The sequence below is a fragment of the Neoarius graeffei genome, chromosome 2, assembly GCF_027579695.1.
Source record: "Neoarius graeffei isolate fNeoGra1 chromosome 2, fNeoGra1.pri, whole genome shotgun sequence".
Taxonomy (NCBI): domain Eukaryota; kingdom Metazoa; phylum Chordata; class Actinopteri; order Siluriformes; family Ariidae; genus Neoarius; species Neoarius graeffei.
Window position 1 is genome coordinate 9,528,499 of NC_083570.1, and position 16,530 is coordinate 9,545,028.

Below are 16,530 nucleotides of genomic sequence, written 5' to 3' on the forward strand. Positions count from 1 at the left end.
AAAAGGGAAAAGCTGCAGCTTCTTTGTTCCTTTATTTACCTTCCTTCCTTCTTTCTTTTGTTTTTCTTGTTCTTTCTTTGTTTACAGAATGCAGATTTTATGTAAATTAGGTCAAATGTGAAGTTTCTGGAATGCCCAGGGGAAAAATAAGAGCTTTTAAGGGGAAAGTAGAAGCCTGTTTATATGTTTAAAACAAATAGCAAGGTTCATAAGCGTAACTATTTTGGTCACGTTCTCACGAGTTAAGTTATGCTAACATGGACTTGCTAATAAAAGTTAGGTGCTTAAAAAGAGTTTAACTATTTTAGATAAAATATATGAAATTGAGGGGCGGCACGGTGGTGTAGTGGTTAGCGCTGTCGCCTCACAGCAAGAAGGTCCTGGGTTCGAGCCCCGGGGCCGGCGAGGGCCTTTCTGTGTGGAGTTTGCATGTTCTCCCCGTGTCCGCGTGGGTTTCCTCCGGGTGCTCCGGTTTCCCCCACAGTCCAAAGACATGCAGGTTAGGTTAACTGGTGACTCTAAATTGACCGTAGGTGTGAATGTGAGTGTGAATGGTTGTCTGTGTCTATGTGTCAGCCCTGTGATGACCTGGCGACTTGTCCAGGGTGTACCCCGCCTTTCGCCCGTAGTCAGCTGGGATAGGCTCCAGCTTGCCTGCGACCCTGTAGAAGGATAAAGCGGCTAGAGATAATGAGATGAGATATATGAAATTGATATTCAAATACTTTCTATAACATTATTCAGTGCTTATACGTTAGTTTACAATTTTGTGGATGGGCTGTACGCAACACAGAATAAAAAATAAAGTACAACTATAAACTACAATTACACATACATAGAAACTTACAGACGTGTAAACAGACATTACAAAAATATATGCAGCTGTTCTACATTAAACTGATGCACAGAACGGGATTTGTCGCCCCCTGTGGCGGTTTATGGAACTACAGCACGCCTGTATTTCCGTCTCCATGGGAACCAGCGTGGCGTTGCTACTGTCTGAGAGTAAACAGTCCACAGTGCAGGCGTTTGATAATTTATCGTTTATTAGAGCAAAAATAATATTTAATAAGTTTTAGTATAAGTGAGTATGTGAGGTGTAATAATCTGCAGCATGTCCCGAGCTCAGGCTGAGAGTGTGATTAAGAATATAATCCGGGAAATAACAGAGCGGTGCTGCAGGCGGGGCCCAGCTGTGTCTGAGACCCTCACTGCCTTCATGGTGAGTCGCACATCCCTCCACCTTCATCCCTCCACTTTCATCCCTCCATCTTCTTCCCTTCACTTTCATCCCTCCACCTGCTTCATCCCTCCACCTGCTTCATCCCTCCACTTTCATCCCTTCATCTTCTTCCCTTCACCTTCATCCCTCCACCTTCATCCCTCCACCTTCATCCCTCCACTTTCATCCCTCCATCTTCTTCCCTTCACTTTCATCCCTCCATCTTCATCCCTCCACCTGCTTCATCCCTCCACCTTCATCCCTCCACCTTCATCCCTCCACCTGCTTCATCCCTCCACTTTCATCCCTCCACTTTCATCCCTCCACTTTCATCCCTCCACCTTCTTCCCTCCACCTTCATCCCTCCACTTTCATCCCTCCACCTGCTTCATCCCTCCACTTTCATCCCTCCACCTTCATCCCTCCACTTTTATCCCTCCATCTTCATCCCTCCACTTTCATCCCTCCATCTTCATCCCTCCATCTTCAGCCCTCCACTTTCATCCCTCCATCTTCTTCCCTTCACTTTCATCCCTCCATCTTCATCCCTCCACTTTCATCCCATTTTACCTTTCGAAAGCTTTAATCACAGGACAGATCTTATACAGCAATGCTGAGTTAATAAATCAAGAAATAGTTTAATACTCATTTCTCTCTCTCTCTCTCTCTCTCTCTCTCGCTGTCTCTCTTTTCTGTCTCTATCTGTGTCTCTGTCCCTCTGTTTGTCTCTCTTACTGTCTGTCTCTGTCTGTCTCTCTCTGTCTTTCTCTCTGTCTGTGTGTCTGTCTCTCTCTCTCTGTTTTTGTCTCCTTCTCTCTGTCTCTGTCTCTCTCTCTCTCTGTTTCTGTCTCCTTCTCTCTGTCTCTGTCTCTCTGTCTGTCTCTGTTTCTGTCTCCTTCTCTCTGTCTCTCTCTGTCTGTCTCTCCATCTGTCTGTCTCTCTCTATCCATCTGTCTCTTTGTCTTGCTCTTTTTCTCTGTGCATCTGTCTGTCTGTCTGTCTGTCTGTCTGTCTCTCTCTCTCAGGTAAAAGCTGTCGTTTTAGACCCCAGGAACCTCTTTAACGTTGACCGGACACTGACTAAGCAGGATGTGGAAAAACTAATCGAGGTATTTATTCTGGATTCTGATTGGTCAGAAGGCACTGATTCATTTTCTTAAATCACAGGTTTATATCAATGCACTTGTTGTAATATGTCACGGTTTCTATAGTAACAGATCATTCACAGGGACTCCTCCAGCAGACGAGTCGATAACAACAGACGGAATTAAAAGCGTACATAATCACCGTGTCACGTTTACGGACGGAGTCTCCGGCGTCAGTGCTTTTTTAACAGTCAGAAGTAAAGCTGTAAGGTTTCTGATATCTTACGCTTTGCAGTTTCTCTGTAACAAATGGAACCATCACAGGTCAAGAAAGTGCTGTGAGGAAAACAAGATGGTCGCAGAAACGCTGCTTCCTTGCATGTTGTAGATTAGTTTCCCTGAACAGCATGTCATGGAGTGTGTTATTCTTTACTTAGACACGGTGCATGATGTTACACGTGAGCGTTGAGTGTAGAATGGTGTATGGTGTGTGTTTTGCTGTTCAGCTGTGTGTAAACAGATTGATGGAGCAGAAGAGTCCTGCTTTGGACACCATTAAAATGCAGGTTCACTTCGATATGAATTACACGTCTCGACGTAAGTGCCGTTTCTATTCCTGCTATCAGTAGTGTAGTAACGTGTGTGTTCAAGTGTGTGATGTGTATGAGCATGAATTCTCACACTCTTCTGAGTTTCTGATTCGGTCACTGATTTGTTATCCTACTGTGTTCACCTGTTCTGTGTTTTGTTTTTTTGTCCATGCGTAAATCTGAGCTCTACCAATTATCCTATTATTTTCTTAAAGTTTTTCAAATGACGTCTCAGTATCTCAAGAACTAAATCTCCAAATGAAGTTATTCCTCGCAAATCACTTGAAACATGTCCCACTAAGGGTAGTATCTCACTGGGCTGCGACAGCCCGCGACTAGTTGGAGACACAACAATTGTGATAAAATATGCAAATTAGCGACAATTTTCACTTGGAATCACACTGAATTGATATTCGCATGTTTTACCGCAATTGTTGTGTCTCCAACTAGTCACAGGCTGTCGCAGCCCAGCTTTCCCTCGGCAGGCAGGAAAGTAGAGGAAGCCTCATGGAAACTGACTTGAGAAGGGTTCACGACGGCTTTGCGACACCAGCTACGCATTCGCGGCTATTTTGAGAGAAATTTTCTCATTCATCTCATCATCTCTAGCCACTTTATCCTGTTCTACAGGGTCGCAGGCAAGCTGGAGCCTATCCCAGCTGACTACGGGCGAAAGGCGGGGTACACCCTGGACAAGTCGCCAGGTCATCACAGGGCTGACACATAGACACAGACAACCATTCACACTCACATTCACACCTACAGTCAATTTAGAGTCACCAGTTAACCTAACCTGCATGTCTTTGGACTGTGGGGGAAACTGGAGCACCCGGAGGAAACCCACGCGGACACGGGGAGAACATGCAAACTCCACACAGAAAGGCCCTCGCCGGCCACGGGGCTTGAACCCAGGACCTTCTTGCTGTGAGGCGACAGCGCTAACCACTACACCACCGTGCTGCCCGAGATAAATTTTGTCGCACGATTTTTTTGAGCATGTTCAAAATTTCAGCGACGAAGGAGTGACACTTTGCGACTCATGCGAGGAAATTGAGAAGCCCCGCGAATGTTTCAAGACACTTTTGAAACTCTCTCGCGAATGACGTACGCAATTTGTCGCAAGCTGTCGCAGCCCAGTGAGATACTAGCTTAAGTCTACGTTTACTTGATTTCACGTCTTTATCTGAGATTTTAGGAAATCAGGACTGTGTTTTGGTGGACATCCTATGATTGTGTACAGTGTAAATCGTGTTCACCTTTGAGCAGGTGAGTTTGTGGAGGAGCACCAGAAGGTGGCGCAGATGCGTCTCCTGCCCACGTGCCGGGAAATCACGGACAGCAGGGCCAAGAGCCGAGATGAGCTGGACGCTCTTTACTACAGGATGGTCACCTATGTGATTTTACGCTCCGGCCTCGGCTCAGACTCCGACGTCACCAACGTACAAGAAGCCACAGGTGAGAAAGCAAGAGAGACAGAAAACACCTGAAACATCTGTTGTCACCATTGCCTGCTAACTAGAGGAGCCTGTGTGCTGCTTGTTAGGGCCCGAGCCCTATGGGCGAAGGCCCTATTGTTCTTGTAAGAGTTCACTATTATTATTCTTCTTCCGTCTTCTTCTTCCGTCTTCTTCTTCTTCTTCTTCCGTCTTCTTCTTCTTCTTCTTCTTTATTTTTCTCCGCTGTTGGGCCATTTTCGGGGCGCTTGCCATGGGCGAAAACGCACGAAATTTGGCACCAGTTCCGAGAATTGCCACCGCTACTCAGAACCAGAAGCCCAAACTTGGCCGGGGCTCCGGGCCTCTATAGCGCCCCCTAAGTCGTTGTGATTTTGGCCTCCCGCATTAAGGTGCCTGGGTGCCATGTAGTTTGTAGTAGTGGCATGCCATTTGGTACGCATATGTATCTCACTAAGCCGGCCAAAAATGTAATGCCAATGCATTAGCCACGCCCAACAGGAGGTGAGGTAATTTCACTTTTGTGCGAAATGCATGGCCACGAAGACGGCGCAACTCCTCCTAGACCGTTCGTAGGAATGTCACCAAAATTGATACACATCATCTACAGACATGGCTGACAAAAGTTACTAAATACGTTTCACGTAGGATACACCGTTCAGAAGTTATGCGTCAATCAATTTTCGATGCAAAATTTTACATGCTTAAAAATTCATAACAAATCTTCTGATTGCTCAAAACTGCTCATACTTCACACGCTAATCACTCATTGGGCTTCTGACATGTTATCCAAGTTCTGTGATATTTCGCCACTGGGGGCGCTATTTTTGGGCAAAATTTCCAATCTTTCATCAAATTTGGTCAAACTTCACGGCCACCCTCTTACTACCTCCCATGTCATGTATACCACGTTTCGGAAATTTTCGTCCATGGGGGGCGCTGTTTTTGGCCGACGCAATTGCTCCAAAACGGGTTTCTGGAAAATAATTCCATAATGCTTTTCCTTCACACCACTACCTTGTGATAGTACGTTGCTGTTGTGGACACTTATTTTTCCAACTCATAATCACTCATGTACAGCGTGGCGCCACCTACTGACATGGGAAAAACCAAAAAATTTATTCTTCAAAAATCTATATCTCATCTTCTATTTACTCAATTGTCATCAAACTTTATACGCAAACTCTTCATAGCTCACCTGACATATACGCCAAATTTTGTGCACTTTCGCCACTGGGGGCGCTATTTTTGGGCAAAAAATCCAATCTTTCCTCAAGTTTGGTCAAACTTCACGGCCACCCTCTTACTACCTCCCATGTCATGTATACCACACTTTGGGAATTTTCGTCCATGGGGGGCGCTGTTTTTGGCCGACGCAATTGCTCCAAAACGGGTTTTTGGTAAATATTTCCATAATGCTTTTCCTTCACACCACTACCTTGTGATAGTACGTTGCTGTTGTAGACACTTATTTTGCCAACTCATAATCGCTCATGTACAGCATAGCGCCACCTACTGACATGGGAAAAACCAAAAAATTTATTCTTCAAAAATCTATATCTCATCTTCTATTTACTCAATTGTCATCAAACTTCATACGCAAGCTCTTCATAGGTCACCTGACATATACGCCAAATTTTGTGCACTTTCGCCCCTGGGGGTGCTGGTTATGGCAAAAATGATATTGCAGCTTCTGATTTGTCAAACTTGGCAGGGAAACTCTTTACAAGACCCTTACTGGGGCGCTTGCCATGGTCGACAACGCACGAAATTTGGCTCCTTTTTCTTAGACTGCCACCGCTACTGAGGACCAGAAGCCCAGATCCAGGCGGGCCTCAGGGCCTCTATAGCGCCCCCCGAGCACCGTACAGTGCGAGACCCTATTGTTGCCATGTGTCCAATTCTGTGCTTTGTCGCCATTGTGGGAGTAATGTCTCTTGCCGAAGAAGCTGTGGGAGGTATTTCGCGGGGACGCATGCCCCCGCCCCCCTTGGCCGCTGGCGCGAGGGCCCGTCGAGGCCGCTTGCGGCTTTAATTCACACTTGTTCATGTTTATCGCTTCAGGTCATCAACGTAGCGTTTATTTATACCGTATTTGTATCTGCGATGCAAGTTTGCTGTCCTCCTACTGGTGGATTTGAGACGAGGGTCGTAGCAGTGCTCACTCTGAGATTTTAACCAAACCCTTTCTAAGGCCTTCGACCTCAACTCATAACGTGCGACGTTTTAGCTCAAGCCCACGATAGATAATACAGAACGTCCCAAGTCATACTCCTTGCTAATTACTTGGCGTAAAAAAGTTTCCTTTTGAGAATTCGCTGAAGGTGATGTTGTGGGATAGTATTTAGATATTATAGCAAAATTATTAGCACCCATAGGATTCCTGTAGGTGGGTTGCATCCGACGTCACAACCGCCTCATTAGATAGTGTATGTACTGTAAGACATGAAGTGGTGGTCAGCTGAGCTCACTGTCCACAAAGCGTTACTATCGCTGGGGCGCTTTGCTAGTCATTAAAATGCCCTATGCTTGTGTTCTTTTGGGCTGCTTGAATCAAACAAAGCGTGAAACTCATAAAAGTTTCTTCCGGGTTCCTTGCGAAGTGATAAAGTGTGAAACGGCAAAGGATTTTACCAAAAGATGACAAGAAAGGTGCGGAAGGGAGCTGAGTTGAAGAACGTGCGAGTTTGCAGTGATCACTTTGTGAAATCTTTGTAAATTCCTCTGATTTGTTTGGTTTGGATTCGCAACTCACCAACTTTTCTCGCGTTATTTCGTGACGTTTTGAAGTTCAGGAGACGCTTCAGTCTTCAGATGTGTTTTTGTTTACTGGTTGATCGTGGTCACCATATTGTAAACTAACGCATATATTTTCACTTTATTTATCACGATGTCCCAGCAATCTTTACAAGGACGTAAAGGATGATGTGGATTGGGCTCCTACACTGAACTAGAGAGATAAGATAATTGAAACGATCCACGGAAACACAAAAGCAGAGCTCACGAGTTAAGAGTGAGCGTGGCAGTTACAGCGAGCCGTGATAACTTCTCCGTCCTGTTTCACCACTACCCAGGACTTTAAAGGAGAACTGAAGGCAAATTTTTTATTATCAAAATTCTATTTCTCATTTTATTAAATATAGGAATGCATTTTTGATCGCTATTTTGTCACTGCTATAGCAAGTTATGAGTGTTTGAAATATGCTATGTAATATATCAGTCCATATGTCAAAGCAACGAGATTCGTTGAGACCTGTGTGAGATATCGTAGGATGGAAGTAAAACGTACAGCGGAAATCAAAGTGACCAACATCTGCCAATGTTCCCTGTGTCCGAAATCGCTGACTCGGTCACAACTCCCTATATACAGTGGTGCTTGAAAGTTTGTGAACCCTTCAGAATTTTCTATATTTCTGCATAAATATGACCTAAAACATCATCAGATTTTCACACAAGTCCTAAAAGTAGATAAAGAGAACCCAGTTAAACAAATGAAACAAAAATATTATACTTGGTCATTTATTCATTGAGGAAAATGATCCAATATTACTTATCTATGGGTGGCAAAAGTATGTGAACCTTTGCTTTCAGTATCTGGTGTGACCCCCTTGTGCAGCAATAACTGGAACTAAACGTTTCTGGTAACTGTTGATGAGTCCTGCACACCGGCTTGGAGGAATTTTAGCCCATTCCAATGTACAGAACAGCTTCAACTCTAGGATGTTGGTGGGTTTCCTCACATGAACTGCTCGCTTCAGGTCCTTCCACAACATTTCGATTGGATTAAGGTCAGGACTTTGACTTGGCCATTCCAAAACATTAACGTTATTCTTCTTTAACCATTCTTTGGTAGAACGACTTGTGTGCTTAGGGTCGTTGTCTTGCTGCATGACCCACCTTCTCTTGAGATTCAGTTCATGGACAGATGTCCTGACATTCTCCTTTAGAATTTGCTGGCATAATTCAGAATTCATTGTTCCATCAATGATGGCAAGCCATTCTGGCCCAGATGCAGCAAAACAGGCCCAAACCATGATACTACCACCACCATGTTTCACAGATGGGATAAGGTTCTTATGCTGGAATGCAGTGGCTTCCTTTCTCCAAACATAGCACTTCTCATTTAAACCAAAAAGTTCTATTTTGGTCTCATCCATCCACAAAACGTTTTTCCAGTAGCCTTCTGGCTTGTCCACGTGATCTTTAACAAACTGCAGATGAGCTGCAATGTTCTTTTTGGAGAGCAGTGGCTTTCTCCTTGCAACCTTGCCATGCACACCATTGTTGTTCAGTGTTCTCCTGATGGTGGACTCATGAACATTTAACATTAGCCAATGTGAGAGAGGCCTTCAGTTGCTTAGAAGTTACCCTGGGGTCCTTTGTGACCTCACCAACTATTACACGCTTTGCTCTTGGAGTGATCTTTGTTGGTCGACCACTCCTGGGGAGGGTAACAATGGTCTTGAATTTCCTCCATTTGTACACAATCTGTCTAACTGTGGATTGGTGGAGTCCAAACTCTTTAGAGATGGTTTTGTAACCTTTTCCAGCCTGATGAGCATCAACAACGCTTTTTCTGAGGTCCTCAGAAATCTCCTTTGTTTGTGCCATGATACACTTCCACAAACATGTGTTGTGAAGATCAGAATTTGATAGATCCCTGTTCTTTAAATAAAACAGGATGCCCACTCACACCTGATTGTCATCCCAATGATTGAAAACACCTGACTCTAATTTCACCTTCAAATTAACTGCTAATCCTAGAGGTTCACATACTTTTGCCACTCACAGATATGTAATATTGGCTCATTTTCCTCAATAAATAAATTACCAAGTATAATTTTTTTGTCTCATTTGTTTAAGTGGGTTCTCTTTATCTACTTTTAGGACTTGTGTGAAAATCTGATGATGTTTTAGGTCATATTTATGCAGAAATATAGAAAATTCTAAAGGGTTCACAAACTTTCAAGCACCACTGTAGGGAATTGCTGTATAGAGGACTATATCGTGAGCTCATGCGTAAAATGAAAAACCACTTTCGGACACTACTCCGTCACGCTGGTATTTACGTCATTCCTGTCGCACAATTAAAATGTGCCAGATCAGTCGGCTGCTGGGTTTCAAAATATAAACACACGCTTGTGTTTTTGTGATAAATCCATATTATACTGAGCGCATTTCACACATTAATCAATACAAAGTCCCTGCAGCTTTCAGTTCTTTTAAATCAAGGCTGAATACTTTTGTTTCTTCTTCGCCGCTGCCTTTTATTAAATCAAATTTGAGACTTTTAATTTGATTTCTTTCAGCGCGACCGCAATGCATGATGGGATATATTGCTTTGGTTAGTCCCCATCGTTGTACGCTACTTTTCGTGATGCATTGTGGGATACTTTGAGTGCACTGTATAGGGTGTGAATAATCCTCACTAAGGTTTCGGACAGCACTACAAAATGGCGTCCTCACTATATCGTGCCCTGTATAGTGAGTAGGGAGCGATTTCAGACACAGGGGTTGTCAAAAGACACACACGCCCTCTTTCGAATGCTGACGTAATCAAGCCGGAAGTTTTGTTTGCTTTGAGAGCAATCAGGAAAGTTTGAAAAAAGTAGGCAGTAATCGTCATTTCAACTCGTTTGGAAAACAGTTTTCAAAATGGCGGCACTGACACCTGGTTGAAGCTTCAAGTCTCGCACAAGTCTCGTGAAGATCGCGCGGATAAGCGACGCCTGCCGTGGAACAAAACGAATTACATTCAACATGGCTAAAAACCGAATAGGCTGATAAGTATCATATTTAATTGCGATTAGCTGCCAATACGGGTCACGATATAAGGTTACTAAAACCGAAAACGTCATTGAATAGCACATTAATTAAGAAATAAAGCAAGTTGAAAAATGACTTCAGTTCTCCTTTAAAGGGATTTCTGTGGATCATTGTGATTGATTTATCTGGAAGAGAAGAGCAGGGAAGATTGCGAATCGAGTGGCTGTGGTTTGCTTTCGGACGATACTAAACTGTGTAGCGTCCTAGCGATCATTGCAAAGACACATACAAAAAGCCTGAAACTGCCTCCTTACCCAGGAAAAAATGATACAGGATTTATCTTGTAGTGTCCTGATCCCCTGGGTCCGGTTGTTCAAAACATGGTTATCTTTTAACCAATGGTTCAATCACTATTTAACATGATGTTAAATATAACCTGCTGTTAAACTGTTGTTCAAAACTCCGTTAAAGTTACCACACCTCCCAGCCTCTGTTATCTTTTACCCAAGTGGTTACGTACAGCTCAAAAGGCAAACACGCATGTTCCCGATTGTTAATGCGCGCCGTCCAAAACAATTCAGACGAGGGCCAAACGAGCTACTTTTATACAGTGAGGCAGAACTTCGACATCGGTACTGATTTGATAGAGAATCTCTCTGTTATATATTTGATTTGTTTCAAGAAGATTTGGAACGCCCAACGTGAACAAGCCGTGCATTGTCCGTTGAGGTGCTCATTGCCCTTAGATTTTATGCAAGCAGCAGTTTTTTTTCCAAGTCAGGAGACTTGGTGGGCGTGGCATTGTGGGATTGATTTTGACACGGTGTGATGTTGGTTAGGGCTAAACCAATTGGTTTGCTTATGGTATGGTTCAATTAGCTTCAAGAAATGATTTTTTAACGAACGGTAAGTTAAAATTTTAACGGAAATAACTGTTTTGAACAACTGAACCCAGATCTTTAACCCAGCCGCATATAAAAAGTTGTACGCCTCCATGATCTTCCAGGTTTTCATTTATTTGTCTGTCTTGAATGATGTCTGTAGCACCAGGTAGTTTGAGATGTCAGGGAACTCAACAGATGGATAATTTTCCAACTCATACGGAAAATCCTTCTTTACTAGCATTAAAGGATCTAATCCCATCGCAAAGATCAACTTTCTGAAGGTGTCTTGACCATGCGTTGGCCTCTAAACTGTGAAAATAGTCAGACAGTTTTACTATCTTTTTTGCAGAACGGCAGCCAAATTGGTTTCTCGGACCACCATTCACCATAGCACAAGATCTTCCTCTTCTTACGGTACATCTGTGTGTGTTCTAGCCGCACTGCAGAGTGTGTTCCCTCCATCAGAGCTGGCCGCCTTCATGTCTCTGCTCAGGCGTGATAAAGAACAGCAGCTGAACGAGCTCACCATGATCGTCACCGGGATTCGCCTCTTCAACAAGGACAGCGGGAAAGGAGGAGAGAGCATCGAGGACCGTGAGTGCATCTCACCTCGCGTTCTAATTAACGCTCGCCATCGTGATTCATTTTATAACAGCAGCTCTGACAGTCATGCAGATTTACATTAACATGTTCGTTTTGGTACGTTAACATTCTGTTAAATGACGGGATGCTCTACGTAAACCGAATTGAAAATCACTGAACGGTTCTCGAAGGTAAGGAGACGTTTATTCAGCTTTCACTCATCTTCAGGACAGAAGAGTTTACGATGATGTTTTTTGACGTTCATTAACCGCAAAGGCAGGAATGTGAGTGAGAACGGGAACTCACTTGTTTCCCATAAGTTCAAAAATGTAAATAGAAATGGATAGAAAGTATGGCGAATTGCTCTGTAAGACATTTATTGATGTAATCGTCAATAAATTGCTGTGGTGTAAGACAGAAGGGAACCGTCAGGGCCTTCTCGGCGTTCAGAGAAGCCCAAACGTATCAGCATTTCAAATGTTATGTTTAATTTCTTTCATAACTTCATTATAATTATTCTCTCTTAATTCTGATTTGGCCTCATTTTCTATCACATTTGCTTCAGAAGTGAAAGGGTTACTGTCCTGAAAACATTAAAATCGAGTTCTCCAATGAGATTGTTTTGCTTGTTGTGTCTAGGCTGAGAACAGTTCAGAGCTGCTCACTCATTGGTTAGGACTTCATTGCCGGGACAGAAGGCCATGGCAGTGTATGTTTATGTAGGAAGTGACAGATGAATTAATTAACCAATCAGATTTTGATTTATAGCTGGAGGGACTAAAAATTTATCACCCTCAGCCTTCTCGAAGGCCAACGCGAGCTTAACTGTGAGTCGGCGCAGCAGTGAAGTCACCTTCCAGCCAGTGTAGCATTCATCAGTAGTGTTAGCGAATGCTAATAAAACAGTCAAGCCGGTGCTATCTATCGAGAGCTACAGGCTAACAACCGAGAAACTAAGATTTCTGTCTCCAGACTCTTCTTCCACGCTGCATGCTCGCTACAGTATTTTTCACTCAGACTTAAGTGTAATTTACTTTGTTACTTTTAAAATCAACATCGACAGCTACACACAACGGAGCGACCTGGCAGCCTGCCACTAATCCCTTACAAAATCTTTTGCCCTGTTGCTTTTTTGGTGTGTTTGGTTAAGTTTTGGCTGAGCTCAAGTCCTATGTCTAATAGTAATAGTTCGCCGCTGGTCTAAGAGGAACTCGGTCAGGTTTATGCATTTTTGTGACACACTGTACATTTATAATTAGGATTTAACTTAATTATTGTAACAAATGTTCAGAAATCCACACATATTGACAGAATACAGGCTTGTAAGAAACTATACATGTTTATAGAGCAAGGTTTTTTTGAAGTAATCGTGGTAATATCTTCTGTGTTACATTGTTGATGTGCAATCCTGGTTATCGTGGCTCTCTCGTGAAGTGCTGGCCGTCCTGAACGAGGCTCTTCCTGCTGTCAGCACAGATATAGAGCGTGAACTGGAAGGGACGCAACGTTTGGCTTGGCGCTACACTACTCTGCTGGAGAGACGCTCTGAATCCGACACTGACGCCGAGCTAAACAGGGACCTGCTCACGCAGGCCCTGTACAACGTACGCCAACACGAAGCCTTCCTCAAAATCATACTGGTGCGTTACAGAGACATCTAAATGTTCAAGCCAACGATTAGAATAAAAGTTATTGGAAAACATTTAAATTTCTGTTACTATTTTATTCTTATTATGGCTAACTTTCGCTAATAATCATTAAGAGTAAAAGTCACGTAACGTAATAAAACGTAGTTCGTTTGTCTCCGCCAGGCGGATGTGATCACATGTGCAAAGCAAGTGGAGGCTCTTCACACTGACCTCATGTCGAGGATGAAGGTGCTGAAGGCCACAGTTCACGCCAAAACTGCAGTACCAACCTCCCAAGTGTTCGTAAGTGTTCCTTTGCTCTGTCGAAAACTCTTTGCTAGCATCATTTTCAGTCTGATCATTTTAAATCCCTCCCATTAGCCTCATTTCACAGCATTGGCCAGGCTGTGGGCGGGGCTTCAGGATGAGATGGTCTTGTTGAACATGCTGCGGAGCATGGCGCTCAGCCTGAGGCCATTCCTCTCGGCTCAGTCGCAACTTCTCGAGAACGTTCAGTTGGATCAGATGCTCCGCGGTGAAACCGTCAAATCTGACGCAGAGAGAGCTGCTGAGAGCTCAGGTACGTTCTGACATCACGAGCTTTTTATTCATTACAGAACAGCATCTTGTTAGTGGGCAGCTTGTTATGTCCAAGAAGTGTAGCATAAACTCCTCTGGCCTGAAGACGTTGGAAAAAACTTGAGCATTACAGCTTTACGTCTTTGAGCGAGCGCATTTAATTTCTACATTATCACTCATCATGTGTAGTGTGAAGTGTAGCACTCATTTTTTCTTTTTCAGAGGAGCGGCTTGATCCAGAGGAGATGAAATCGTCCGAGTGGATTCTGCCCGAGACCACGGCGAACTTTGAGCAGCTCTTCCTGCAGTACAGGGGTGTGTGTGGATACACTCTTGTCGAGAAGAACGGCCTCTTGCTCCCAGGTTCATAGTGAAGCTTTTCTTTCTCCAGTTTTACACTCTGCTTTTTTTAGAGTCCGAATATTAGAGCGTTCATACGACTAGACAGTGTTTAGACCAAGACGTATTCAGCTCCCCAAAAGAAACAAATTTGTGATGTAAAGTGACACTACAGCATTAAAACACTGAAAGTGAAACATCTCTGGCTGAAGCTCCTCGTTCTTCAGTCATTAATTCGACCTACTTTGTTTGTTTCCATATTTGCTTTTGGTGTTCGACGAAATCTTTTTCAGGGAAGGCCTTCCTTATTTCAGCAAGACCGCTTTCTGCACATATTAAAACTGCATGGCTCTGTAGGAAAAGAGTCCAGGTGCTAAACTGGCCTGCTGCAGTCCAGATCTGTCTCCCATGTAAAACAGTTGGTGCATTATGAAGCACAAAATACGACAAAGGAGACTCCGAACTCTTGAGCAACTGAAATTGTACGTCAGGCAAGAATGGGACAACGTTTCTCTTTCAAAACTACAGCGGTTGGTCTCCTCAGTTCCCAAACGTTGATAGAGTTTCGTTAAAATTAGAGGTGATACACAGTGGTAAACACGCCCTTGTCCCAACTTTTTTGAAATGTGTTGCTGACATCAAATTCAAAATGAGCATAGATTTTTCAAAAAACAATACAATTTCTCAGTTTCAGCATTTGATATGTTGTCTTTGTACTATTTTCAATGAATGACGTCCATATTTCTGAAGCTCAGTCTGCTGCTGTTCCTTTCCAAAGGCAATCCGAACATCGGCATCCTGAAGCACAGGGAGAAATATTACAGCTTCAGCTCCAAGCAGGCTGCATATCAGTTCGCCTCAAACGCAGACGAGTACATCGAACTGATCGCGGAAAGAGCGAAGAGATCTCCGGAGCTGATCCAGCTGCTCGAGCTTCATCAACAGTTTGCCAGCGTCACTCCGTACTCTCAGGTATCATGGACGTGTGACTTACTTGCATCTTCTCCTTCACATACTTGACCTACTCGCTGATCTCCACCACAAACTCCATTCCCCATGAACACTCTTAGCCTACAAATATGGCTGATCCAGCACCTACATACTGATCCAACACAATCAGTTGCGGCATATGAAGACTCCACACACACTCTGCACATTAAAACTGCTCAACTGCAATCCCATCCTTGTCCATCTCATCTGTGAGCCTGAGAGTGACAGGAAAATAATCAACAACAATGCGGTGAGCCAGTGCAAAGCAGCGTTTCTTAGAAAGTTTGTCTTCACAGATGCAGTCAGGTGAGAAATTGTTGGTGAAACCCATCAGCAAAAGTGAAAGCAGCACACAGACGGACACACACCTGCTGGAGAGCAGCATTGTCAGATCTTACGAGTGGAACGAGTGGGAGCTGAGACGGAAAGCCATCAAACTGGTAAGCAGCTCCACCTGAAATACACTGGCATGATTAGATTATGCTCAAGCTGTCCGAAAAGCCCTGAAATAAGTTTAACACGTTATTTTGTTGAATGCACTCCAAGGCGAACCTGCGCCATAAGATAACCCACTCGACGCAGACTGACCTGAGCCACATGAGGAGACACAACACCACGCAGACGTTCCTTCCAAAAGAAGCCGCCTGCCAGACGAAGAGAGACGGACAGAGTAACGTACCGAGACCTCAAGTCTACCTGGCTGGGCTGAGAGGAGGACCAACCACTCCCATGACCAAACTCGATTTAACTCCAGATGTGCATGAATAGTTAATTTGTTTGTTTGTTAGTTAGACCTAGTATTGAATGTTTGTATTGAATTGTTGCATTCTGGTTTCTGATTGGCCAGAAAATACTGATTAATTTTCTCTGAAAGTTTTGCAGGCGTATATTAATGCACTCGTTCGAATTTATGGTTTTCTTCGTACCAGCTCGTTCCCAGGGATTTCTACGATGGATGCTAGACGTAAACCGATTTTAAAAATCTTTTATACGGTGATGTTTTCGTGACTGAAGGGAGATGTTCATTTAGCATTTCTGGAAGGAATCTCCAGTGTAACAGTCAGAGGTAAAGTTTTGTGACACCTTCAGGACAGAGGAGTTTATGCTTCGCAGTTTCTTGGTTACAACATGATTTTTTTTTGTCTTATTAACTTTAAGAGAAGGATAATAGGCAGGCTGGTGAGGGAACGACTGTTAATGTAACTATAAATGGATAAAAAAAACTATGATGTGAAATTTGTAATTGTTGGCAAATTGCTGTGGTGAAAGAGGAATTGTGGGAGATGCTACTTTGGTACCGAATGTCAGTCAAAGCAGCGCGCACACAATTATGAAAATGATCTTATTGGCTCTAATAATATTAAATATTATTATACATACAGGAGACTTTTTCAATGGAATAAAAATGTGT

General features: G+C 43.5%; 1 protein-coding gene across 1 annotated transcript; it reads left to right on the forward strand.

Annotated features, from left to right (window-relative positions):
• Positions 1 to 1,114: 1,114 nt before the first annotated feature.
• On the forward strand, positions 1,115 to 15,887 carry LOC132871869 (cilia- and flagella-associated protein 206-like). Its single transcript, XM_060906453.1, has 12 exons — positions 1,115 to 1,222; positions 2,248 to 2,331; positions 2,814 to 2,904; positions 4,164 to 4,352; positions 11,437 to 11,595; positions 13,018 to 13,223; positions 13,395 to 13,514; positions 13,593 to 13,791; positions 14,013 to 14,153; positions 14,908 to 15,101; positions 15,416 to 15,559; positions 15,666 to 15,887. Exons 1-12 carry the CDS (start codon positions 1,115 to 1,117, stop codon positions 15,885 to 15,887), a joined length of 1,857 nt encoding a protein of 618 aa, XP_060762436.1.
• Positions 15,888 to 16,530: the final 643 nt, after the last annotated feature.

What these genes read in the sequence shown, in the direction of transcription:
- LOC132871869 (XM_060906453.1), top strand. Translation starts at nt 1,115, where the DNA reads ATGTCCCGAGCTCAGGCTGAGAGTGTGATTAAGAATATAATCCGGGAA. An exon ending in AGGAGAGAGCATCGAGGACC is followed by an intron (nt 11,596 to 13,017) that starts GTGAGTGCATCT and finishes TCTCTCGTGAAG; the next exon opens with TGCTGGCCGTCCTGAACGAG. An exon ending in GACGGAAAGCCATCAAACTG is followed by an intron (nt 15,560 to 15,665) that starts GTAAGCAGCTCC and finishes ATGCACTCCAAG; the next exon opens with GCGAACCTGCGCCATAAGAT.